The 26,627-nt window shown below is 45.7% G+C and overlaps 1 protein-coding gene across 1 annotated transcript in view; it reads right to left on the bottom strand.

Moving 5' to 3' along the window:
• Positions 1-1,456: 1,456 nt before the first annotated feature.
• susd2 (sushi domain containing 2) overlaps positions 1,457-26,627 on the bottom strand; it is a gene marked incomplete at its 5' end in the record, with an annotated part of 84,149 nt that continues 58,978 nt past the window's right edge. The window contains 2 exons of the mRNA XM_084308020.1: positions 1,457-1,539; positions 18,191-18,287. Coding sequence (XP_084164146.1) covers positions 1,488-1,539; positions 18,191-18,287 — 149 coding nt within the window. The 3' untranslated portion in view covers positions 1,457-1,487. The remainder of the gene's footprint in view (positions 1,540-18,190; positions 18,288-26,627) is intronic.

Raw genomic sequence — 26,627 nt, 5'->3', positions numbered from 1 at the left:
AGCATAGCTGCTGGGATTTCTCTTCTGGTCTGAACAGTAGCGCTTGTACATGTACATGTGCATGGGCGTGTGTACACACACACACACAAACCTACACACCTACACACACACACCTACACACCTACACACACACACACACACACACACACACACACACACACACACACACACACACACACACACACACACACACACACACACACACACACCTGTGGTGATGTCACATGCTGAACACATGGTTTAAAAAAGCACCAGATTTTATTCTTTGAAACTGTATTTATTGATTAATTTACATTTAGTCATTTCACTGACCCTTTTATCCAAAGTGACTTACATTTTTTTTACAACAAAGCCAGCAAAGGGATACACTCCCAGCAGTCAACAATGTGGTTTTGTTCGTCTAACAGTGCAACAGTACCTCAAATGGTTCACTTAGAGTGCATAACAAGCATAGCACAATTAGCAAAAGCATACATTTGTTGAATCATGGTGAAAAACTTCATGAATGTGCGAATAACCAGCCATCTTTATTCAAAGATATTTAGCAGACGACAAAGAAGTATGTATTCATTTAGTGCAATAGGTAACCTTCAGGTATAACATTTGTTTAAATTTGGTAAGCTCAGTCACTCACTCAGCTCAGTCACCCAACAAAACAGTGAGGCCACACATTAACAGTTCAAAGTCTTTCAACCTGAAAATGATCAGGTTGACTTCACAAACAAATAAATGCGAACACATCTGGTACAATTTTAAGAACAGAGTGTTGATTGTATTGATAGTATCTCTCGTATTTACACAGTCCTCTCTCTAGCAGAGATACCGGTAGAGCAATCAGTCATGCAGAGAAGAGTATAGAGAATAATAAAAAACAAAAAACAATCCGTTTTTTCCCCCTTTACCTCAATGCCCTGAATCTTCATTGTGGATCATTACCATGACCTGGAGATTTTCCAAACCAAATAGGAGGGAAAACATGAGGCCCAATAACAGGCATCAGATTAACTAGTGCCTCAGGTCATCCTTGTAAGGTCAAGAGGTCAATGGAAGACTCATGGCCTCATGAAGAATATCCCACACAACACTACTGAATATGAATTCCAAATGTTTAGCCCTGAATATTGTTACGAGTAATTGATAATGAGTTTGTTGCCACATTAGAGCAAAACTACAAAGCAATCCAGAAATACAGTACAAGCTATAGAGGCATTGCACAGAATGTTTGGAATGTCCAGTTTTCTTCCATGTTGGGGTAGACAATACTGTAGCTGCTATGTGCAAAACATAAAATATATAAATAAAAATTTAATGAATTGGTGTCTCTTTTTACTGGATGTTAATCTTAATAAATAAATAAAAAGTCGCAGTGGAAGAGTAATGGTTTTCAAACGTTTTACCTATTCTACTGCTTCACAGAACTTAACAATATTTGAAACTGCCAATGCAGTGGTGTGATCTACAGCATAATCCCAAACGACTTTGATGGTTTATGAACTCTGTTCAAAAATCACCTTTTGGTCCAGCTTCTCTCGCCTCTTCCTGAAAATAAAGAAAAGTGACATTTTCAACAATAGAGAAATAGGGAATTCAGATACAACATAACCAACAGGCAACCTTATAGAGCTCCAAACCTGCTTGTGTCTTGACACAATACAGCATTTCGTTGTGTTAAAATTAGGGATGTCCCGATCCGATCACGTGATCGGGATCGGGGGCCGATCACGTGATTTTTCGAAGATCAGGATCGACTCACGTCTTAAACTCATACTGAGGCCTTAGTTTTGGTTTTAAATTGCATATCATCATTCATTTATTTATTGTCACACAGAGCAGAAGAATTTTGCCAAAACAAACGCATTTCCTTTGATTTAATTATACATCAAATGATTTATGTCAAGGAAATCTCCTTAGCAAATTATCTCAACACCTTCTATGCGAGGTTTGAGGCTGGGAATAACAGCACCAGCCTACAATCCACTGCAATGGAGGGGGGGGACACTGCTGATGGAGACTCAGTGTTCAGGGTAACAGAACATGAGGTGAGGAGGACCTTTAAGAAAGTGAATATCAGGAAGGCAGCAGGACCGGACTGTATCCCCGGCCGCATCCTAAAAGTCTGTGCCGACCAACTGGCCCCGGTATTCACTGACATATTTAACCTGTCCTTGGAACAGGTTGTCATCCCCACCTGTCTGAAGAAGTCCACTATTATCCCTGTACCCAAAAAATCCAAGCCTGCTTGCCTCAACGACTACCGCCCTGTAGCTCTCACCTCCATAGCCATGAAGTGCTTTGAGAAGCTAGTAAAGGGCTACATCTGCTCCTCCCTCCCCATCAACCTGGACCCCCTGCAATTTGCATACTGCCCCAACAGGTCCACGGAGGACGCCATAGCCCATGTGCTGCACACAGCAGCATCACACCTGGACAAGAGGCAGGGGAACTATGTGAGAATGATGTTCATCGACTACAGCTCAGCATTCAATACCATAGTCCCCTCCAAACTCATAGCCAAGCTCAGGGACCTGGGCTTGAACTATGACCTCTGCCAGTGGGTCTTGGACTTCCTGACGGGCAGACCCCAGGTGGTGAGAGCAGGCAACTGCACCTCCTCATCCATCACTCTCAACATAGGGGCCCCCCAGGGCTGTGTTCTGAGTCCCCTCCTCTACTCCCTGTACACACATGACTGTGTGGCACAGCGGAACAACAACACAATCATCAAATTTGCTGACGACACAGCAGTGGTGGGCCTGATCTCTGCAAATGACGAGAGGGCCTACCTGGTGGAGGTCAAGGTTCTAGCGGGATGGTGTCAAGAGAACAGCCTCTCCCTGAACGTCAGCAAAACAAAGGAGATGATTGTGGACTTTAGGAGGTCGGGGGTCAGGGACTACAGCCCCCTCAGCATCGACGGGGCACTGGTTGAGAGAGTGAACAGTTTTAAGTACCTCGGAGTCCACATATCCGAGGACTTGACATGGACCACACACATTGACAGTGTTGTGAAGAAGGCACGACAACGCCTCTACTTCCTTAGGCGCCTAAGGAAGTTCCAAGTCAGTCAGAAGATCCTCAAGAACTTCTACTCATGCACAATAGAGAGCATCCTGACTGGCAATATCACCTCCTGGTTTGGGAATAGCACCGCACAAGACCGTAGCAGACTACAGAGAGTGGCCCATTCAGCCGAACGCACAATTGGAGGGGGGCTTCCCACTCTCCAGGGCATTTACAACAAGCGGTGCATGGGCAAGGCTAAGAGAATTATCAAAAACTCGAGCCACCCAAACAACTGCCTCTTTGAACTGCTGCGGTCAGGCAAGCGATACCAGAGTCTCATGGCAAGCACAGAGAGACTCAGAAGAAGCTTCTATCCTCAGGCCATCAGGATGCTCAACGAACAATAACAATATGTAACAACCATCAAATGCACTCACAGCTCACACATCCACACGCACACACTCACTTTAAACATACAACTCACTGCAGCACCCACTTTAACCACTTTAGAACACCTAAGCACACTTTATATTTATTGGTAAGGAATTTGCACTACAACCCATACCTCATTACACCTTACTGTAAATTGTATACCTAAATTGTACCTCATCCTTTGCACTGTATAGTATATTGTATGGTAACTCAGTTACTTCTACTCTACATTGAGCATTGTATATATGTATATACTGAACATTTTTGTCTACGTACTTGACTTCTATTTTATACTTGCTATACTTATTTTATACTTATCTATTTTTGCCTAGCACAGACTCTGGAGCATAACAGAAAGAAGCATTTTGTATAAAAGTATTCTGTACTTCTGTATGACAACTAATAAAGAAACTTGAAACTTGAACTTGAACTTGGATGAGGGACATCCACTAGTTGCAGAACTTGCAGATTTTTACAGACGATGGCGCAGCAGGTTGGAGGCAGAGTTTTTAGATTACTCCGGTTGCAATGCCTTGCTTGAATGAAGTTCACTTTTCACCTGGATAACGTCAACATTCAGGGTGAATGTAATGTGAGAAATTGGGATAAAAAATAAATAAAAAATAAGATTCTATTAAAAATATAATGTTTTTGATCGTATCGGGAAAGATCGGTATCGGTAGATACTCAAAATCACATGGTCGGGATCGGATCGGGAGCAAACAAATGTGATCGGGACATCCCTAGTTAAAATGGAAGCTCACCCGTCTAAGGTGTTTTGAGGAACCTTGCACATCTTTTTAGATAATGGTCATGGTCATGTTTTTGGGAGGCAGGTGGTTCCAGAACTTCGTGCTACACCCCTGCTGGTACACATGCAAGTGAGATACAGTAGCTAAATGGACCAGTGAGTGGCATTGAGCTGCTGGAATATTTTTGTCCACTGTGACCATGACATGACCAACTGATGTGTCAGCTTTACTTTACACAGAGGTTTTCTCTACAGAAACAAACGTGTGAAGTGGCATACATCAGACCGGCAATATTTCATCCGCACTAATCGCACTCTTCTTTGTGGGGGGGAAACAACAGCAAACATTCCACTGAAACCGTCTATAGTTTTTCTTGGTGTTGTTGGTTTCTACTGGTTGAAGAGGTATCTAGATCAGAGCTTTACTTTACTTTACTTTAGAGCTTTAGGCAGAAGCAGCAACATGGAATTTCTGTGTGTAAAGACGCAGTCTACCTCACCTACCAGTATATGTAATAAAATGTTTCCTTCCTCGCTTGTTCAATACATTCTAAACCCTCTATAAAGGTTCAGACGGGGCCCCTTCTACCTATTTGATGTGTCATGTAGCGGAGGGAGAGTAGACATGATGTTACGCACACAAACACACACTCACACGCACGCACGCACACACACACACACACACACACACACACACACACACACACACACACACACACACACACACACACACACACACACACACACACACACACACACACACACACACACACACACACACACACACACACACACACACACACACACACACACACACACACACACACACACACACACACACACACACACACACACACACACACACACACACACACACACACACACACACACGCACACCTCAAAGTGTAATGACTTTCTTGCTCCTGTGGTGAGTTACCAGTAGACCTGTTGGGACCTGAAGGGTAACCCTAGCTGTGGAAAGTACCCCTACGTGTCTGGGTCTACCAACCTAACCACACACCCACACACACACCCCCCTTCCCACACACAGACAGACACGCACACACACACACACACACACACACACACACACACACACACACACACACACACACACACACACACACACACACACACACACACACACACACACACACACACACACACACACACCAGGAGTAATCTAGTAGCACAGCATCTCTCCTCCAGACAGACAGAGCAGAGCAGACAGATAGATATAGGCTGTCAGACAGAGTGTGTGTACAGGTACGCTCATTCAATATAAACCTGTATTTTATGGAACAAGTCTTATTGGACAAACTGGCCAAATCAGAGGTATTGTCTATTATACCACAGTGTAATGATCTTGATACTTGGCAGGCTCAGACATATTCAAAAACCTGCTGTTTTTTCCAATGACCAATTTATTTTAATTGCAAGCCTGTTACGACGGAGACAGGTAGGTTCCAGTTGTGGAGTAATAAGTAGAGGCAGAGAGGGTGTTTACTCATTAACGGTGGTTCTCTTTATTTGTAGAACGGTACACCTAGAGTAATAGCAACAGATAGTAACACTGACGCAGGGCGTCTAGGAGAGAAGATAATAATGATAACAATAACGACAGCAACGTCCAGTGTCTGCGGTACCGCCGTGTACTCTGCAGGAGAAAGAGAAGATCCGACAACTGGAAGTAGAAAGACAGGGGTTTAAGTATGACCACATTCCTGACATACCAAGCGTTCCAACGTGACAACCAATCAGGAGACCGAAACAATAAGTGACAGGAGATGTGGAAAGACGTATATGCCCCGCGAGCAATGCCTCCTCAATGTAAGTGTTCATAGACACTGTCTCAGGGCGCGAGAGGGAGAAGGTAGAGAGGTACCAGGTAGAAGATTTATGAGCCGCACTCCGGCCTCATAAATAGAGAAAAACTCGGGAAGTATCGAAGACTCTTCTCAACTCCCCGGTAAAGGCGTCCACATTGCTACAGATTACTGACCCATTCTCCCATTCGGCTGTAGCCCAGGAAGGCGCTCGGCCAGAGAGGAGGATGATGATGTATGCGACCTGGGAAATAGCAGAGGGGAATGAGCGTGGCTGCAATTGGAACACGAGTGAACACTGGGTGATGAATTCTCTGCATCCCTCCGGTGCTCCTGAGTAGCGGCCTGGCGGTGATAGCCATGGCTCGCGGATCTCTTCCTGGATCCCGTGAGCCGCACGATCTCTCCTGCCGCCGACTGCTGCTCCCTCCGGTGACGCCTCAGCTGTCGCCGTCCTCGCCTCAGCCACCTCGGTACTGGCTCTCTGGGCCGCGGCCAACGCCAAACTCGGCGTCTCCTGGGAGGAAATGGCGAGTCCTCCCAGTCGAATCAGCTCGGCGCTGACCTGTTGTTGTCGCTCAGATACTTGCCCCAGCACGATCTCCAGTTTCCGGTGCATCTCCGCGTACGACTCCATGGAACCTTTGATGGTCGGATCTTCTGTTACGACGGAGACAGGTAGGTTCCAATTGTGGAGTAATAAGTAGAGGCAGAGAGGGTGTTTACTCGTTAACGGTGGTTCTCTTTATTTGTAGAACGGTACACCTAGAGTAATAGCAACAGATAGTAACACTGACGCAGGGCGTCTAGGAGAGAAGATAATAATGATAACAATAACGACAGCAACGTCCAGTGTCTGCGGTACCGCCGTGTACTCTGCAGGAGAAAGAGAAGATCCAACAACTGGAAGTAGAAAGACAGGGGTTTAAGTATGACCACATTCCTGACATACCAAGCGTTCCAATGTGACAACCAATCAGGAGACCCAAACAATAAGTGACAAGTGACAGGGAGATAAGTGACAGGGAAGCCCAGTGACAGGTGTCAGAATGGTGGGTGGTTCTCAGGTGGGCCAGAGAACCCAAGCGTTACACAAGCTGTGATGTATGTGGCTGTGGGTGTTTGACTACCTCACCATTCCTACTCCTGCCCTCTAGGGGGAGGGCGAGCACTTCTTAAGGTGACAGCTCAAGCCGCTTTGGGCGTTGTTGTTATGGCAATAAAGCTAGCTACATCCATGGTCTGTGGTACCTGTGAACAGCGTATTCCGTGTGATTAATATGCTACCATGGTCCGGGATCACATATATAATAATTGGCGACAAGGATGGGATTCCAGTGACTGCACTGGTTGAAGAGAATCCACGCTAACATTGGTTTAATGACGGAACGGGTTGACGAGGAATCTACGCTAACGCCGGCTAGCGAAGGAGCTAACATCGGCGGATCTACTACGAGTCTGATTCAGATGTGGAATTAACCCTGCACAGGGTGGATGCAGCAGATGATAGGTCTCAGCAGGGCAGTTCAGCCTCATCAGTAATTTGGGTCAGGCCAAAAGTGGAGGGGCAAATGATTGACATGGAGCTAGACACGGGGGCAGCCGTTTCACTTATGTCAGAGAAGATGTATAGTGAGAAATAACTCAAGCTGAAGTTCTGTCAGGCCCGGGTGGTTCCCTATGCACTTAGGCCAAAGGTGGATGCTGAGCTAGAGCGCCTGCTTTGATTGATTGATTGATTGAAAACTTTATTAACAGATTGCAGAATGGGTACAGTACAGTACAGCTCAATACATACAATTGTTAAGGGGATGCAGACCAGAGAAAGACTTTCGTCTTGTTTACATCAGGGTCCCCCATTTTCAATTCATCGTAACATATATGACATACATGACATACAGATAGACAGTACTGCTACATCTATACATGTATGACATACCAGATTTGCAAATACAGTACTGTTTGTGATACAAAAAGAGTCCAGAAAAAGGAGTATATACATTTGACGTAGAAACTGTACATTGGATTGGGTAGGTGGGGGGGGGGGGGACTGTACATTGGAGGTGGTTGGGTGGGGGGGTTGGGTAGGAGTGGGGGGGGGGGGGGTTGGGTAGGAGGGGTGGGTGGGGGACACTGTACAACTGTACAAACAAAACTGTACATTGGAATATTGACAAGACCATACTTGGTAATTTACTGTACATTGGAGGGGGTTGTGTTCGGACATTTACAGGGCCAGTTTCGAATTGCAGTCTCCCTTAGGTGTTTTTTGAGAGTGTTTTTGAAAGTGGGTAGTGATTCACATTCCTTTACAGCTTTGGGTAGGGCGTTCCACATTGATGTGGCATAATTGCTAAACGTGTTTAGTCCCTTGTTTGAGCTGAATCTGGGTTTAACATGATTTGTGGAGCTCCCTCTGGTGTTGTGATCGTGGTATTCACTGACCTTTGGGAAGTATTTTGACATGTACATGGGTACCTTGGTCGTGTAGTGTATCTTGTAGACCAGGCCCATTGCAAGTTGCTGTACTCTGTCGTCTACTCTAAGCCATCCTAGGTTGTCAAAGTGGGCAGGGGTGAGGTGGGTTCTAGGGGTAAGGTCAAGCAGTAGTCTGACCAGTTTGTTTTGAGATGTTTGTAATTTTGTTTTTAGCGCCTTTGAGATGCTTTGGTACCATGAGGTGCAAGCATAGTCGTAGTACCCTTGAATGAGTGCTCCTGCCAGAGTCTTCAGGGTATTCTTGTTTACCAGTGAGGAGATCCGGTACAAGAATCGAGTTCGTTGGTTGACTTTTTTTATTACATTGGATGCCATTTTGTCACAGGAAAGATTTGCCTCTAGGATGGAACCCAGGTAGGTAATATCTTCTTTCCTTGTGACAATATTGTCACCCACTGTAACTGAGAAGCCGTCGGTCTTGCTGAGTTTGTTATTTGAACCGAAGAGAATGGACTCTGTTTTGCCCATGTGTAATGATAGTTTGTTATCAGCGAGCCATATGCAGATTTTGCCTAGTTCTGAGCTGAGGGTTTTTTCAACCTGTAACTTGTTCTTGTCAGAGACCAGCAGGGCTGAGTCGTCCGCAAACAGGAACAAGTTGCAGTCACAAGCTGACGACATGTCATTTGCATAAATTAGGAACAGTAGTGGACCTAGTATGCTTCCTTGTGGAACACCACAGCTTACTGTGAGGGGGGGGATAGGGTACCGTTTACCTCCACCATCTGCTCTCTCCCCTCCAGGTAGGATTGCATCCAGCTCACTGATAGACTATCAAAACCAATTGCTTTTAGCTTGTCAATCAGAATGGTGTGATTGACAGTGTCGAAGGCCTTTTGTAGGTCCAGCATGACCATGCCGCAGTATTTGCCCGCGTCCACCTCTTGTTTGATGTGGTCGTTTAAATAGAGAAGGCATGTGTCAGTGGAGTGGGATGTTCTGAAGCCAGATTGGAATTCGTAGATTAGATTTTTTTCGGCCAGGTACTTTTCGACCTGTTCGTAGACTATTTTCTCCATGACTTTCGAGATGGAGGTAAGAATAGAAACAGGGCGGTAGTTGCCTGGGTCTAATTTGCTGCCCTTTTTGTGCAGAGGGGTCACTCTCGCAATTTTGAAGTCCTTGGGGACGTGTCCCTGTTTTATGGAGAGGTTTATTATGTGTGTGATGACTGGGGTGATGGCAACTGCTAAATGTGATTTCGCCTGTGCAGTTCAGTGAATGGGCGACCCCCATTGTGCCTATCATTAAGAAGAATGGGGAGGTGCGCGTCTGCGGGGATTTTAAAGTGACTGTGAACCCGGCCCTCTGTGCTGAACATTATCCAATACCCCGGATAGAGGATATGTTTGCTTCCCTAGCGGGGGGGGGCAGCGGTTCAGCAAACTGGATCTGGCTCATGCATACTTGCAGGTGCCAGTGCAGGAGAGTTCACGCAAATATCTCACCATCACTACGCACAAGGGGATGTTCTGCTATAACCGACTGCCTTTCGGCATAACCTCAGCACCCTCTATCTTTCAGCATATTATGGATCAAGTCCTTCAGGGGCTTCCCAACGTGCACTGTTTTTTGGATGACATCTTGGTAACGGGATGTAATGATGCAGAGCACCTGAAGAATCTGGAAGGGGTGCTGGGTCGGTTGGAGAAGTTTGGTCTCAGGGCGCAGCGAGGGAAATGTGAGTTTTTCAAGGACTCACTGGAATACCTGGGACATTATATTGACGCCACGGGCCTGCATAAATCCCCAGAAAAGATCAGGGCGATTGCTGAGGCCCCAGCCCCGACAAATGTTGGCCAGCTGCGCTCCTTCCTGGACTCAATAAATTATTATGGTCGGTTTGTTCAGAACATGGCAACGGCACTCAGCCCCCTTCACGCGTTACTACACAAGGGGACACCATGGAAATGGTCACAGGAGTGTGGGAAGGCATTCTGCTCAGCTAAGGATCAACTGCTCTCGGAGAGGGTATTGACACATTACAATCCCCAACTGCCAATTATACTGGCGTGTGACGCCTCGCCCTATGGCGTGGGCGCGGTGATTTCGCATGTGATGCCGGGAGGTCAAGAGAGGCCCATAGCGTTTGCCTCCAGGACATTGAATAAAGCGGAGCAAAATTATGCTCAGATTGAGAGGGAGGCCCTGGGGATCATATTTGGCGTGCGCAAGTTCCACGCCTATCTGTACGGGCGCCATTTTACCCTGCTCACAGACCACAGGCCCCTGACTACAATATTGAGCCCCAGTAAAGCTATCCCATCAATGGCGGCTGCAAGACTACAGCGATGGGCCCTAATATTAGCTGCTCACAACTACACGATTCAGTACAGGGGGGCGGCGGAACATGGCAATGCAGACGACCTCTCACGCCTGCCACTGCCGGTTGAGCATAAGGACAAACCAGGTTCAGTGGATACCGTACTGATACATCACCTTGAATCGCTGCCAGTATGCAGCACTGACATTCGTAAGGAAACGAGATATGATCCAGTGCTCGCTCAGGTGATGGACATGAGTTTGTCAGGACACTTTCCTGTAGCGCAAGGGCAGGACAGTGCACTGACTCCCTATTACACAAGAAGAGATGAACTCTCAGTGGTACAGGGGTGTTTGTTGTGGGGAAATCGGGTGATTGTGCCTCCAAAATTAAGACCCCAATTGCTACAGGAGCTGCATGCAGGCCACCCGGGAGTAGTTAAAATGAAAGCTGTGGCTCGTAGTTACATCTGGTGGCCGGGGATTGACGCTCAAATAGAACAACAGGCCAGAGTGTGTCAGTCATGTCAGCGCAACCAGAAATCTCCCGGTCTCTCCCCACTTCACTCCTGGCCGTGGCCAGGCACTCCGTGGCAGAGGATACATGTGGACTTTGCAGGGCCCTTTGAGGGTCATATGTTTATGGTGGTGGTGGATGCCCACTCCAAGTGGCCAGAAGTGAAGCTGATGGGCTCCACCACAACCACTAAGACTATTCAAGTGCTGCAGGGGTTGTTCAGTCGCCATGGACTGCCAGAGGTTCTGGTCAGCGACAATGGGCCGCAGTTTACTTCATATGAGTTTGCGTTTTTTCTCAAGGGAAATGGAGTGAAGCACATGCGCTCTGCTCCTTTTCACCCGGCCACGAATGGTCAAGCGGAGCGCTTTGTACAGACGCTAAAACGCTCATTGAAAGCGTCCCGAGGATCAACGACAGTGCAGCACAGACTGGATTAGTTTCTGCTCAGCTACAGAAATGCTCCCCACGCCACGACTAATGAGTCTCCTGCGGTGCTTTTCCTTCGCCGCCGACTCCGCTCCCGCCTTGACCTCCTCAAACCCAGTGTGGCGGCGGTGGTGGATCAGGCTCAGACAGTCCAGCAGGGTCGCAGAGCCCAGTTCGCCAGAGACAAGGACTTTGCATCGGGATACCCGGTGCTGGTCCGTGATTATAGACGGGGGGAGGATAAGTGGATGCCAGGGGTGGTGGTCTCCCAGGAGGGGCCAGTGTCCTACACAGTTGGGGTCGGCTCGGGGCATTGGAAACGCCACACTGAACAGATGCGGGCCTGTAACCCGATGCTACTCACTTCAGGGGAGCCAATACCACCAGCCCCATTGGCTCAAACTGCGACAGTCCTTATGCCAGATCCAGTGACCGTTTCCCCAGCGGGCGGACAAGAGTCCTCCCTAACCGGTCCCTCAGTCACGCACACTGAGGCAACTGACTCAGAGCCAACCAGAACATCCACAGAGACTAGTAGGAGGTACCCGGTGAGGGTAACTAGGCTCCCTGATCGCCTCACATTGTGAGCGGGACGTTCTGACAGACTCAGTTGGGCTATGGGGGTTATTGCACTATTGTATTTTGGTGTTATATTATGAGGGGTCATTCAGGGGCACTTTATCACTATATTAGGTACCGGGTTTGGAAGTGGGGACAGCAATACAATTAAGTGGGGAGGAGTGTGATGTATGTGGCTGTGGGTGTTTGACTACCTCACCATTCCTACTCCTGCCCTCTAGGGGGAGGGCGAGCACTTCTTAAGGTGACAGCTCAGGCCGCTTTGGGCGTTGTTGTTATGGCAATAAAGCTAGCTACAGCCATGGTCTGTGGTACCTGTGAACAGCGTATTCCGTGTGATTAATATGCTACCATGGTCCGGGATCACATATATAATACAAGCCTATCATAGTAAAGGGCTAACAATTACCAGATTCTGTTTAATTTCTGCGCTTGTATTATATGTATGATGTATTTTAATTTGTTTAATTTAAGTTTAATTTAATTGGTGGATTGAAATAAAACTTTTAAAATGTGTGTGTGTGTAGGTTGGGGTGCAGGTATATGCACGTGTTATGTGTATGGAGGTTATAGTATGTATGAGTGTGTACACAGGATGGTATTATTATTTGTGCTTGCTATATGTTAATTAAGTTATATTTGAGCTATATGTGAGCTATAATGAGCTATATATAGGGCTGGAAATGGGGCGTTAGGCCGTTGCAGGAGTAAATCTTGAAGGGAGACCGGGTTGCAGTTCAGAATGAAGGCAAACAGTTTGGGTTTTTCAAACAGTAATAGTTACATTGTAGTAGGCTGGTCACTGCTTAAAGAAATGCATAGTAGACTAATAGTCTAGTAGTGTGGGAACGTCTAATGCAGAGGGAACTCTTTAAATCTAGCGCTTACCAGATATGTGCTTATAATTTTCCAGGAAATAATTCATTCAGCATGGAAAAAAAGCATAAAGATCGATTAATCAACTAACAAAGTCCTGGTCAACTAAGACCAAACCATCAATGGACTAACATGGACTATAAGGGGATGGGCAGACATTGTACGTTCTTTAAAATCACAGGCCTAATTATATAAGCATGTTTTATGCATTTAGGCTGCATCGGCATATGGCCTATAAATGTAGGCCTATTCCCTGAAGGTATCTGTGTGTGTCCTGCGTCTTTTTACACCAGCATGTGCGAGATCAGCCCTCACAGCTGCAGACCTTTGACACTTCTCATCTCTGATTACACCTGGCCTCCAATGATCCAGGTTTTAAGAGAAGGCAGGTGTGTTCGGTCTGCGCCCTCACGGGTTGAGACCGTAGCAGTTTCACCGTCTGCAATGCCCCAAGTGCTGCTGGGAGCGGGGGGCGGGTCCTGACACCCATCTTTCTTCTCCTTCTTCTTCCCCCGGCAGAGTTATGGAGGGGCAAGCCCATTTGAAGTCTATGAGCCCATAAAACAAGCCTTTAATTTGCGCTGTAGGCCCAGGAGCTAGCTACCACAGCGTTAGCTTCCCTCCGTCCCGGATTGAAGGATTGCTGACACCACAGGGTATATGGGTTTATTCCCATCTTAAGAGGATTCGGTTTGATTAGATCAGAAAGGGAATTTATGAGGGGGGGGGGGGTTATGAGGTTGGAACATGTTAACTCTAGATATCAAATAGACAGGTGGAATTCCTGGGTTTTGTCTTTGTTGGCTCAGTGAACATGGTCTGTCTATGGGGAGGAAGTGGGAGGGGAAGACCCCACAGCTATAGGCTTTTCATATGGTATTGAGTGGTATTGAGTGTCTCCTATTCTCAGCATATTACCTGTCTATTCTCAGATAGTAGGATGAGATATATGGGAAGCCTTGGCTGAAGATCTGGACATTTTCTTTTCATCTTTCTTTTTTCATCTTTTCTTTTTAAAGATAAATAACTATCTGTGTCTAAATCTATATCCTGGAAATTGACCCGTATAGACCTGGGGAGTCACGAGACCCACCTGGTTCCAGAAATGTTTTGCCATAGGAGTTTCCCAAGGTAGCGGGTTTATATGGTTCTACTTATTCAATTGGTCTGACATTCGATGGGAGCAGAGTTGAGCATAATTAAATGAGATCAACATTTTTACATTTGAGAAAAATTCCCATAGTAGCCTATAATGCCTCTGCATTTGAAGTCTCAAACAAACACTGCAGAGCTGAGAGGATGGCGTTATGAAACACACTATTGGAATTATATAGGCACTCTTGGATTACCTGACTTGTTTGTTTTTAAACACAATAGTTTTCATGTTTTGTGTGTTTTATTTATGGCTTCAATGAATACGAAGATCGCGGTGAATGCTGCGATAACCAACGAGAATGACAAGGGATACAATCAGAGTGGTTGTGCTCTTGTGATTGGTCCATATAGAGTGTAAAAGATTGGCAAGGTTTATGGGTATTGTAGTAGTTACCAGATTACAATATACAATTAAAGACACATTTTCTCAAACATTAAATTAAAACATGTATTGGTTGTAACAGTATATAATTAAATAATCTATACCTCCAAAGATTATCCAATCCAATCCAACTTTATTTGTATAGCACGTTTAAAAACAACATGGTTGACCAAAGTGCTTCACAGTAAAAACCATAATATAGTAAAAGAAAACACATAAACACAACACAAAATAGTAGTACATAGAACTACAAACAAAATTACAGCAGCAGACTACATTATTTTAAAAGCTAGGAAGAACAAATGTGTTTTAAGATGGGACTTAAAGACTGGGAGCGTTGGGGCCAGCCTAATGTGGGGGGGGGGGGGGGGGCAACTCGTATGAACCTACACAATACGGTTTGACTGTAATACTTAATAGTTTTGATCTTAAATGGTCGGCTACAATGGGGGGACATTACAGGTGGAACCTCGCTACCCAGGTCTATAGGCTAGACTTTTCAGAAGAATTCTGCTAGGGGAACAGCTTGGGCCACAGTGTATTTCCTGTCAGCTATTCTATTAGCAAACACTGCAACAGAAAATGCCCTGTGAGCTAGTGTATAATTAAGCATTACATCACGCGCAGGAGTGGTTTGTGAAAAATAAACCATGCCTAGGGGTGGTCGTTAGAAAAAAGAGAAGTTGCCTTCATGTGGAAGCAGCTCGGAAGTGCATCTAACTGTTCTCAGTAGGACATCCAACCAACTAACACAACCAACTGTCTTTCAACTAAGACATCCACCAACTAACACATCCAACTGTCTTTCAACTAAGACATCCAACCGACTAACACATCCAACTGTCTTTCAACTAAGACATCCAACCAAGTAACACATCCAACTGTCTTTCAACTAAGACATCTAACCAACTAACACATCCAACTGCCTTTCAACTAAGACATCCAACCAACTAACACATCCAACTGCCTTTCAACTAAGACATCCAACCAACTAACACATCCAACTTTTCTTTAGTTTTTAATTATGAAGTTAGTGGTTGTTATTGGAATGATTGATTGATTGATTGAAACATTTATTACCAGATGCAGAATGGGTACAATACAGTACGGCTCAATACACACAATTGTTAAGGGGATGCAGACCTACTTTCTATAGAACTTCATTCTTAAATGCTTCTATTGAAAGTAGGTAAAAAATTAAAAATACAAAAATATTGCAATTAATCAATCAATCAATTTGCGCGATTTTTATTTTGTTCTACAATGACTCATGACCCATCAATTACATCATCCAACATTGTTTAAGCAACTAAGACATTGTGTGTGTGTGTGTGTGTGTGTGTGTGTGTGTGTGTGTGTGTGTGTGTGTGTGTGTGTGTGTGGGTGTGTATGCGACCGAGTGAGTGTCTGGAAGCCAGACAGTGTGAGAGAGTGAGCTAAAAAAAAAAAAAAAATGCAAATTAATCAATCAATCAATCCGCGCGATTTTGTTCTACAATGACCCATCAATTACATCATCCAACATTGTTTAAGCAACTAAGACATTCGCCGTGACAGAATCTGTTTATATTTAGTCGTTATGACGCTATCAACATATCCATTTGTTAAAGATTATTGTCCGCCATCTTGTTTTTTCGGCGGAGTGATTGTAATTCGGTTGTGGGCGGGTCCTGGGACCAGGAGTGTGGAATTGTGAAGAATACATACGTGTAAAATGACTGTTTCAGCCAATCAGAATCGAGAAAATTTGCATGCCGTTGTATAATTATTAGCAAACACTGCAACAGGAAGTGCCCTGTCAGCTAGTGTATTTATTAGCAAACACTGCAACAGGAAGTGCCTTGTGTGAGCTAGTGTATTTATTAGCAAACACTGCAACAAGGAAGTGTTTGCATTTCATCAGTTAATTTCTTATTTCTTTGCTCACTGGAATTACATTCTGGCTTGTAAAGTGGCATATTGATTCAGCAAATTCAAACCTTTGATCAGATCTATCATAGTTTGCTGAGATCTTGATTTTAACAATTGTATTAATTCAACAAAATGTAAATATATATTAAATACATATATATAGTAAATACATAATAATTTTTTTTATATGAAACTATGAGAAAATAATATGTTTTTGTGGCTCATCTGTCAAGTTAAGGTGAAAATCCTGTGTGTGCCTTATCTCTCTGTGTGTGTGTGTGTGTGTGTGTGTGTGTGTGTGTGTGTGTGTGTGTGTGTGTGTGTGTGTGTGTGTGTGTGTGTGTGTGTGTGTGTGTGTGTGTGTGTGTGTGTACTGTGAGAACCGACTATTGACAAACCACCTTTAACTCATTGACTGCCGGGGATTAGCCATGGCCCTGTGTGTGAATTGCCACACTTTAAAATATAGGACTGAGTCACCTTGTTTGTAGAGCTATAACTATATTCTATATTATAGCTATGGATACAATACTATGCCCCATTTGACATCGAGTATCTATCGTTCAATATGTGAAAAAGAAAAAAAAATGTCATCCATACATTCCCGTTTTATACTGTGGTGAATATGAGTATGGTTTTAGATTGGTCTGGGGTAATTCCCGAAATGCTGAGCAATAGCCTTATGCGTGTATTACACTAAAACCGTTGCCATTTCTCGCCTGTACACGCTACTATTTTGAAATCACATCTATATTATCTGTATTATAGATGTGATCGCCACCTATGGCATACATTGTGGACTAACATTACACACACACGGTCGGATCGCATTGAAGACATGCTTGGATCAATTCAAGATTGATATCATATAGCCCTTACCTTGACTAGGATGTACCCCAAAAAGAATATTCCAATTATCTGATCGCCATTCCAAGTATTGATGTCCATCGTGTCGCCAACATAATCCACTACACATCATGCATCGGGAGTATTTGATTCTTCTCAATCTGACCGTTATAAACGCTGAGCTTGAGCAAAAAAATTAAAACGACCCGGACCCATTAGATCAACCCACAAGCCAAGATACAATGTTTCAAAGGGTGCTCAATACCGCCACCTGGGAGGATCTGGCCGGTACTGCACCCTCGGCGTCGCAGTATGCCTTCTACCGGCAACATACGGGTCCCTGACATTGAATGGGATATTAAAATCTAAAAAAGGAAAAACGATCTAATAACGTATACGTGGTTGGCGTTCAACGGTCGTCCGCCAAACACGTATATAAACGTGGTTGGCGTCCATTGAGTTAATGTGAGGACATTTTGGGTTGTGAGGACTTTTTGACAGGTTCTCACACCGAAAACATTATTGGGCTAAGGGTTAGAATTAGAGTTGGGTTAGGACATAGCAATGCTGAGGCACAATCGAAGTTGGCCAAAACGTTGCCCTGTGCATCACCACCTATAGTGTGATTATGTGTTTGCATGTGTGTGTGTGTGTGTGTGTGTGTGTGTGTGTGTGTGTGTGTGTGTGTGTGTGTGTGTGTGTGTGTGTGTGTTTGTACCCACTTTTCTTGTTTCCTGTTATGTAGTTTGATCATCACTCCCATTGTGATCAGTGCTGATATGGAACCAATGGCACCCAGTACAAATCCAAGGACATTGTCTGTCAAAAAGATAGCAAGAAAAGATTGGTCACTGCTGGCAGCCATTGATTCTTCTGATTAATCCATCTATCCTCTATGTTGGATCAATATAAGGGGCAAATGGAAACCAGTGACCTATATGACTTGATTGATAGGTCACTGTACTCAAAACAACATCAAGGAGAATGTGGATACATGTCACTATAGCAATTGCTCACTGTCCTCTATCTCGAACATTCTCTCTTACAGTGCATTCTGAGATACCGCAAAGAGATACGTTGGTCCACTTTACTGGCATAAGTTTGACTGTTTGATTTAAACGATCAAATACCAAATCTGGCATGAAAAACCATGCAAGTACGTTTGACCTCAACACTAGCATAATCAACATTTAATGTACATAAACTAGATCATTTCCAAATGTAACTATTCAATATTTACAGGCTACTGAGGATTTATAACATACGGTTATCATATAACCATAGTTATATGAGTATAGCGAGCGCTCTGCGCTCTATGTGGAACATATCCCATAACAGCCTAAATACTGAATACATTTCTCCACATGTACATGTACACACCCATCCGCCTGGCCACACCCCCATCCGCTCCTCTACATAAGCAGGGGTGTGGCCATACTAACAGCTCCTTCCCAAGTCTTTCACCACCGAAGGCAAAGACCACGGGGTCCTCAGTGAGTCCAGCGCAGAGCGCTCGCTATACTCATATAACTATGGTTATAGGATAACCGTATGTTATATTTCGTTATAGCTTACGTTCTGCGCTCTATGTGGAACACAGGAGCTGAGCAGAGCGGAAGCTCGATAAATGTACCCGCTGAGGCACCCCACAACAATCAGAACCGGGAAGGACCCGAGCCCCCGGACCCCCCTAGTGGAGGACGGGAGGGAATCGGATCCGACCATGCGAAAAGGGTTTAGCAACTCAACGAACGTGGGACTTACCTTCCCACAGAAGAACCCACGACTACACAGGCACGCAACCCACATACCACTAGGGAACGAACGGGAAGAAAAAAACTCCTGTTACAACCCCTAATATCACGGGGTCAAGGTCAAGAACCCAACCCCGTGGCAAGGCCGTAGCAGCGGAGCACGAAGGAGGACCCAGCCCCAGGAAGGGACTGGACCCCCCGGAAAAAGGGGGCCTGGTGAGGCCAACGACGCCGCAGCATTGAGACCCCACCAGGCGGTCACTAGTGACACCACCCCCCACATTGCCAGCGTATCGGACAGGGCCCATCCAAGAGCAGGCCCTTCCCCCCTACAGCACGCCGCCCTGAAGCACTCAAAGGGCTACACCCCCACAGCGGGACCAGGCAGCGCACCAGGGAGACAACCCCCAAAGAGGTTGATCCCTCAATCCAGGCAACAGGTCAGAAGGACTCGACCTGAGCCTGGAGCACTGCGGACTAGACAGGTGCCTAAGGGGTCTGCTGAAAACAGCACCCTGGCGGAAGGGGCATTCGGTATGCTGTGCACCATGTCGCAGCCTCCACAAAAAAAACCTGACCCTCTAGAGGGGCCGAGGCAGAGAAGGCTGACACGATTGGCAGACGTCATGAAGGGTGCGGGGGCACACTCGCAGGCAGACGGGGTCAAGCCCGGCCTAACCCGAGAGTCGACTCCGCTACCAACACACCTGGAAACCAACCACCACCTAACAGGAGGCGGTTGTTCCTATAACCCCCCCAAGAAAAAACTCCAAAACACAACTGCGGGTATACACCGGCTATACACCAGTACAAGTTTTTCATTTCTCAAGAAGGGGTTAACCCAGGCCAACAGGTCGACGAGAACGAGTCCGGACCTGGGCCCGGCGGACCGGGACGTACACAGGGATGCCAGAGGGGTATAAGAACCACCTCGACAGCCCCCTCCCAGCCCCGCCAAGCAGGAGAAGAGAGGGGCGAAAAAAGAATGGAGAAGGACCAGGCTCCTTTAGCACAGCGCAAGGTACAACACAATATGGACCAAGCAATAGTGAAGGATAATACGCAGTGACATAACCACGAACACCTCCATAACATCAACCCCTGCAACGCCCGGGCCAACCCGGCATTTCCCCCCCGAAAAAGCACAAGTCCTTCAGGGTACCAGAACAGCAGATCTGCGCCCCGGTGGACAACGGGTTAACTGACCTGGTCCGGCGCGACCAGAACCAGTCCCGTGTCCTAATCACGCCACCATCCCCAGTCCTAAGAGGGGGGCAGGTACGCGTGTCGATCTAAAACATCACAGAGGGTGCCACCAAGACGGTCAGAACTATAAAAGCACCGCGCCCAGTGGCCCACCCCAAAAAGCGTGAGACCCCTCCGTCAATGCTTTGATCTATTCCGTTATCTCCCCCCAGAGATGAACGAGAATTCATCGAGACTAACCTAGTACACTGGCGCTCGGAAGAGACAAACTCCATCCTAGTTGCCCCATAAAAACGCTGTTTCAATGATGAGCAACCAAGGCGCGCAAGCCCATGCGTGGTTCCACACAGAAGCACCCAGGGCCAGCACTATGTACACGTCGAGACCCAAAACATATCAATGGTAATTTTAACAAGAACCCAGATAATGTTCCCTCCAAGCCGCCTGGGAGAGCGGCAGGAAGCTGGCCAAGACACAGATATGGGTCCCATATGACGCGTCCGAGGGAAAACACCCGTCAACCCTGCCCTGTATAAAAGAGAGGAGACAGGGAACCCCCAGAGAGACTTCCCACGTGAGTAATAATTGAAAAGATATATGTAACATTGAGCTACGCGACCAAGCTCAAGACATATGCAACAGAGCGCAGACCAGAACTTCTTTTTAAGTTCTCACGCACCACATAACTCATCTTGACAATAACAGAGGTCCACAACATGGAGCCTGAAAAGAACTCACGGAAGTCTCACAACCAATAGAAACGCGCCCAGTGACGTACTCTATGGTGGGGGGAATTCCGTGAACCACCTGCCCAAATATGGCATGGGACCAGGGAACTACCCCCCCCCCCCTCTCCCTACCCTGTGACGTGCTGACCCAAAAGCGCGACAGGAAGCCCGAAGGACAGGAGGTCCAACCCCCTGACCAATCAGAAAAAAAGGGGAGGGAGGGTTTATCAGTTCACCCCCTCATGACCCCTCACCCCTGATACGATGCAATGACAAAGCAGAGCCATGACACCAGTCATAGTGTGCTACATGAAGCGCATGTATACCTGTTCAAGGTAACAGCTTCACATAGGCTCATGTGCGAACCTGCCACCTGAATTTTTACACCTTTACCCTAAAGGAAGAAAAACACAGACCAAGAGAGGGGCCAAGGGCCCTGGTACAAGAGCTTACACATGTAACTTCTGAACGCCAACACCTAACCCAGTTGTGGATCTTAAACATGAAAATGATACACACAACCCTCCATCACAACAAAAAAAGGGCAAAAGTACACTCTCACCACTGTAAGAGGAACGCCGTTTTTCATGACGAGAGAAGACACAAGTCCTTGATTAAGTACTGGTCACAGGCCTTGCTAAGTCCACATGACAGCGACCAAACAATGTTCAGAAAAAAATTGCCTCGCTAAGCAAGAGCACAACCCCAGCAGAAGCTGAGGGATTACACCGTATCCCCAAAAACATAGTGAATCAACACACATCTTGTAAACAAAATCATGTTTGAGGGGAGGGGGGGGGGGGGGCCCAGGGGAAAACCGGGGAAAACCCACCCCTCACCACCTTACCCCTGATACGACGCCAATGTGTAGAGTAAGCTTTACATCTTGCACGCCAGCACAGCCGAAGACCTTGTTTGAACAGGCACAGCCCCGCTTATGAAAAAAACCTTGCCACTTGTTATTGTCATCACAAGCTGAGAGAGGGACTCATCCCTCGATCACATGCCACTATGCACAGTATTGTAGGGTAACCCAGCCAGTTGTGGGCTCAGCCACGTTGTCTAACGTTACATGAACACACACAACTTCTCATCATACAACAAAAAACCCAGTTAATTTTTACTCACGTAAAAAACAACGCTGATTCTAGGTAGAGAGAAAAGCACAAGCTTTGGCCAACGCTACCCAAGCTATACAATCGACCAAGACAATTCACACACAGCACATGTCGTATCTCCAAATGTAGTGAAGTAACATATGTTTTGCCTAGAAAAAAACATCGTTATTAACAAAACATTCGGGAGGGGAAGGGAGGAAGAGTGGGGTAATGTCCAATGGACATCTTACCTGCACCAACGAACGCAGGGCGAAAGGCCGCAACACAGGTCTCCACGTTGACGAAAGGCCTCTCGCTGGCGGAGCAAAAAGCCTCGCTCCGGCGAGTCGCCCCCCTCCTGCAGCCGGTCATGGTGCAGGCCCAACTACATCTTCTGTCAAAGATGATGTCGTAGTCAGAGTGCCAGGGCCTGCTATTCTCACGGCTAATGCCAATGGTTGTAGCACAAGCTAACAACTAACTCTAGGCTAACTGATAGCATCAAGCTAACGTTCCCAACCGAGCGAAAACGGGCAGCTAACGTCGTAGCTAAACAGCTAACTGGCTAACAGTTAGCTCAACCCGGCTATCGCTAACCACTAGCTAACGCAGAAGCAAGCTAAGCGGCTACCACTGAAAACTGTACAACGTGAGAAAAGCAATACAGGCCAACACTTCAGACAGCCGCTGTCTTTTCCTCTTCTCATCCGAAGAGAGAAGGGAAAAAGAAGGCAACACACGTCCCTCTTCAGAACGGTGTTTACCAAACACAGCTGTGCCGGCAACAAGTCCCTCGTGGACTATAGCCGACTTGAGCATGGAGATATTCTCATAATGAAACACCAAGCTCACCTCCCTCGCACCGGGTGCTTTTAATTTTTTTTTAAACGGGGCCAGCACGGCGACAGTGGGTATCCGTTTGTCCAGAGACCCGGGAATTGAACCGCAGATTCGGAATCACGGTCCCAGGAAAACAAAGCTCTCGATGAGGAGCTCATGTTAACGTGGGCATCAAACCAGAACCCCCTCCACGCCGCTAAGTGGCAGCGAAAAAGGATACCAGCCTGGAGCCGGACCTTCGTAAGGTGTGTAGTTGTTCCCCCCACAACCAACACACCTGGCGCCCGCGTTGCAAAAACATCACCCGCCCCAGAGAGGCCGTCAGCCCTCACACGGCAGAGTGCCTCCCAAGCAAAGTGTCCAACTGCAGAGCCGGAGGTAATGCCGGCGGGGATTGCTCAGCGACGCGAGCCCCTAATACGAAGCGCCGGTGGAAGTCAGAATGATCAACATCTTCTAGACACTCCGGTGGCGAAGACATTATCGCTGTATTTCCTCGAAAATAGTGAAAGAGAAAACAAAGATATAATGTCAACGCAGCTCCTTCTCTTCAACGTAGCTCCTTTCCAACAACTATTTCGGTCACTAAACTCAAGTGGTGTATACAGACACTTGTCGGTGGTGAAAATAGGGAAGGAGCTGTTAGTATGGCCACACCCCTGCTTATGTAGAGGAGCGGATGGGGGTGTGGCCAGGTGGATGTGTGTGTACATGTACATGTGGAGAAATGTATTCAGTATTTAGGCTGTTATGGGATATGTTCCACATAGAGCGCAGAGCGTAAGCTATAACAAAATATAACAGCCCATTTTATATAGTGAAGAACATGTCCAGGTTTGCCTCATCACACTGCTTTGCTCCGATCGCCTCATTACGTGGACTCTACGTGAATTTGCGTTGCCTCTAAATTTCTCATTGCAGTTTCCCTTACCCTCGCTTACTTGCTGGTCAGTTCATCTTTGTTGGCAAAATCACCAAGATATCTATTTACCTTATAAAACTACCATAATAGTACTGCCCTAGGGGGAAATAGAGCTGTGTATGAACAACCAATCTAAGCCAAAAAACATGACAGGCATTGCTGGTTATGGCCTAATCAGGTTAGGAGAAGAGACTATCTTTTTTATTGATACTCTTTGTTGATCTACATACTGGTACAACTATGAATAATTAGTCAAAGTTGGGTTTCCTACTGTGTCACATTTTATTCTGAATCCTATTCATTCATACACTTCACTACAAATTCAAACTCGTAAAGTTGGCAAACTGGAATCTGACTTAACTTTGATTCTCACTTGCTTGAATCCTATAGAAAACAGGTTTACTCTGAACCATTTGTATATCTGTGAGAGACACAGCAAGCAGACAATATCAACCAATAATCTAAAGTCTTTTTCATAAACCTGGCACACACACAGACACACATAAGCCCCTGAGCTGTTATCACTGATAGTGTTTCTTTGAGCCACATATGAGTTTCCAGCCAGAGTCGATGTAATCTTTAAAGCAATTCTGCTGATTTATCCTCCCACATAACTTTTTGCCTCTCTGTATCAATGACAAGCTATCGCTGTCCTCTTAAGAATGTAGAACTCAATGGATCTGGATGTGATGGGAAAAAGAGTGAAGAGTCACTTGAATATGGAATGTGTCAAACGGAATACAGCAACGTTAGACCTGAAATGCTCCCTGTACCTGCTGTGACATGTATCATTACCCTAATCACCCTCCTCTTCCACCTGTGCAAAGGTTTAAAGCCCTGTGGTTTTTTGGAGCACATCAATGTGGTATATTCGATCTGTAAAGTATCTGGGAAATACACCTACAAACATTACCAACGTACACAAACCGTTTGCAGCCACAAAATACAACAAATACAACAATATAGAAAATCATATGTAACTGTTATCTAGTGTTGGTCCTTGCATCAAGAGCTCAGTCAAATCAACTACAGAATGAAAACATGTTTTCATTATTATTTCTTATTATTGGTGCTGGGCTAAATCCATTTGTTTATGTTTGGATCACTGATTGGGCCTTTAAACGGATGTAATTTTAAAACAACGTCCACTGCCAACCTTGGTAAGTAGTATAAGGGTTTTTGTTGATTTTGTAGTCTCAGGTACATGCATGGGTATTTGAGAAAATAATTATACAGAGGGATGTGGGAAGCCACATCCCGGGCCTGACATTGCTCAAGAAATCTATAAAGAGGCAAATCAAGCAGTGTGAGCAGATGGGGCAGTGGCCCCAAACCAAAATAAACTAGAAAGGTGCACTCAGTAGAGCCCAAATCTCCAGCATGCGGCAGCCACACATTTCTTCACTCACACATTCACACACCAACAGCATGGCAACCATGCAAGGTGCCAACCTGCTCATCGGGAGCAGTTAGGGGTTTAGTGTCTTGCGCAAGCACACTTCGACACACTGCCTGGATGAGCCAGAATTGAACCGGGAACCAGACAACCACTCTACCTCCTGAGCCACTATCGCCCCAAATTATGGACATTTATTAATTAATTCATAAATGTTTTAATGCATAGGTATATCAACGACAATAGGTTCACTGATTCCCAGAGGTTCTGAGCAGCAAACCTGTGTAGTATCGCCCTCTTGTGTTCAAAAGGCGTAATTTTATTCTGAATATGTATTTCAATGGACAATGATGGAAATTCATTCCAATAAAGTACCTTTTTTGGACATGTCTGCTAACAAAACACATTGCTCTTGACCTTTTGTTTATAATTCCTTTTTTAAATTTTTTTTAATGTTTTTTAATTTGTTGTTATGATTGTTTGGTTTGACGGAACAAGATACCGTGATTTGTTTGGAGGAATATGGAGAATAACATGTTCAAAAATAAACTTTTCATTCATTCATTCATTCATTCATTCATTCATTCATTCATTCATTCATTCATTCATTCATTCATTCAAGTACCTCACCTCCCTGGCTTGCTGTCAGATTATGTGCCAAGTTTCATCCATGGTGGCCTTTAGTGTTGTCAAAAATATAGATTTTTCGATACATATCGATTCTGAATATTTAAAACAGTTTCAATACTAATTTCCCGCAATATCGATACTTTCTGCACTATCGATACCAGCTGGCACGCTGTCTTCTCTCATCCTACAGCAAGTTGTTGACGCACACACACGCTGCTCCCAGTGCATTGCCCCTGCCCCTCCCCCTCCTCCCCACAGACCCGTCTAGTGTCAACATCTCTCATTCGCTCTGAAGAGAGCAAGAGTGCAGCTCCTCTTTCAACATGACTTGAAAATGGCTCAGTAAACTATTCACTTTAGTTAAAAGCACGAGGCGTTGTCTAACGTTATGTAGCTGACTAGCTGGCTAGCTACTGATAGCTCATATCGGCTTATACCACCATTGGAGTTCGTTTTTGCAGCTGCTGGTAGCTAGCTAGCTACCGTTAGCCACCCAGCAACTGTAGCCAGCTAATACGGTCTGTGCTGGCTGCACCTTTTAATTCGCAATGGAGTGGAGCCAACTAACTGTACAAATCAATGTGAT

Source organism: Notolepis coatsorum (genome assembly GCF_963971535.1).
Source record: "Notolepis coatsorum genome assembly, chromosome: 1".
Lineage (NCBI taxonomy): Eukaryota > Metazoa > Chordata > Actinopteri > Aulopiformes > Paralepididae > Notolepis > Notolepis coatsorum.
This window is presented reverse-complemented; position numbering and strand designations above follow the sequence as displayed.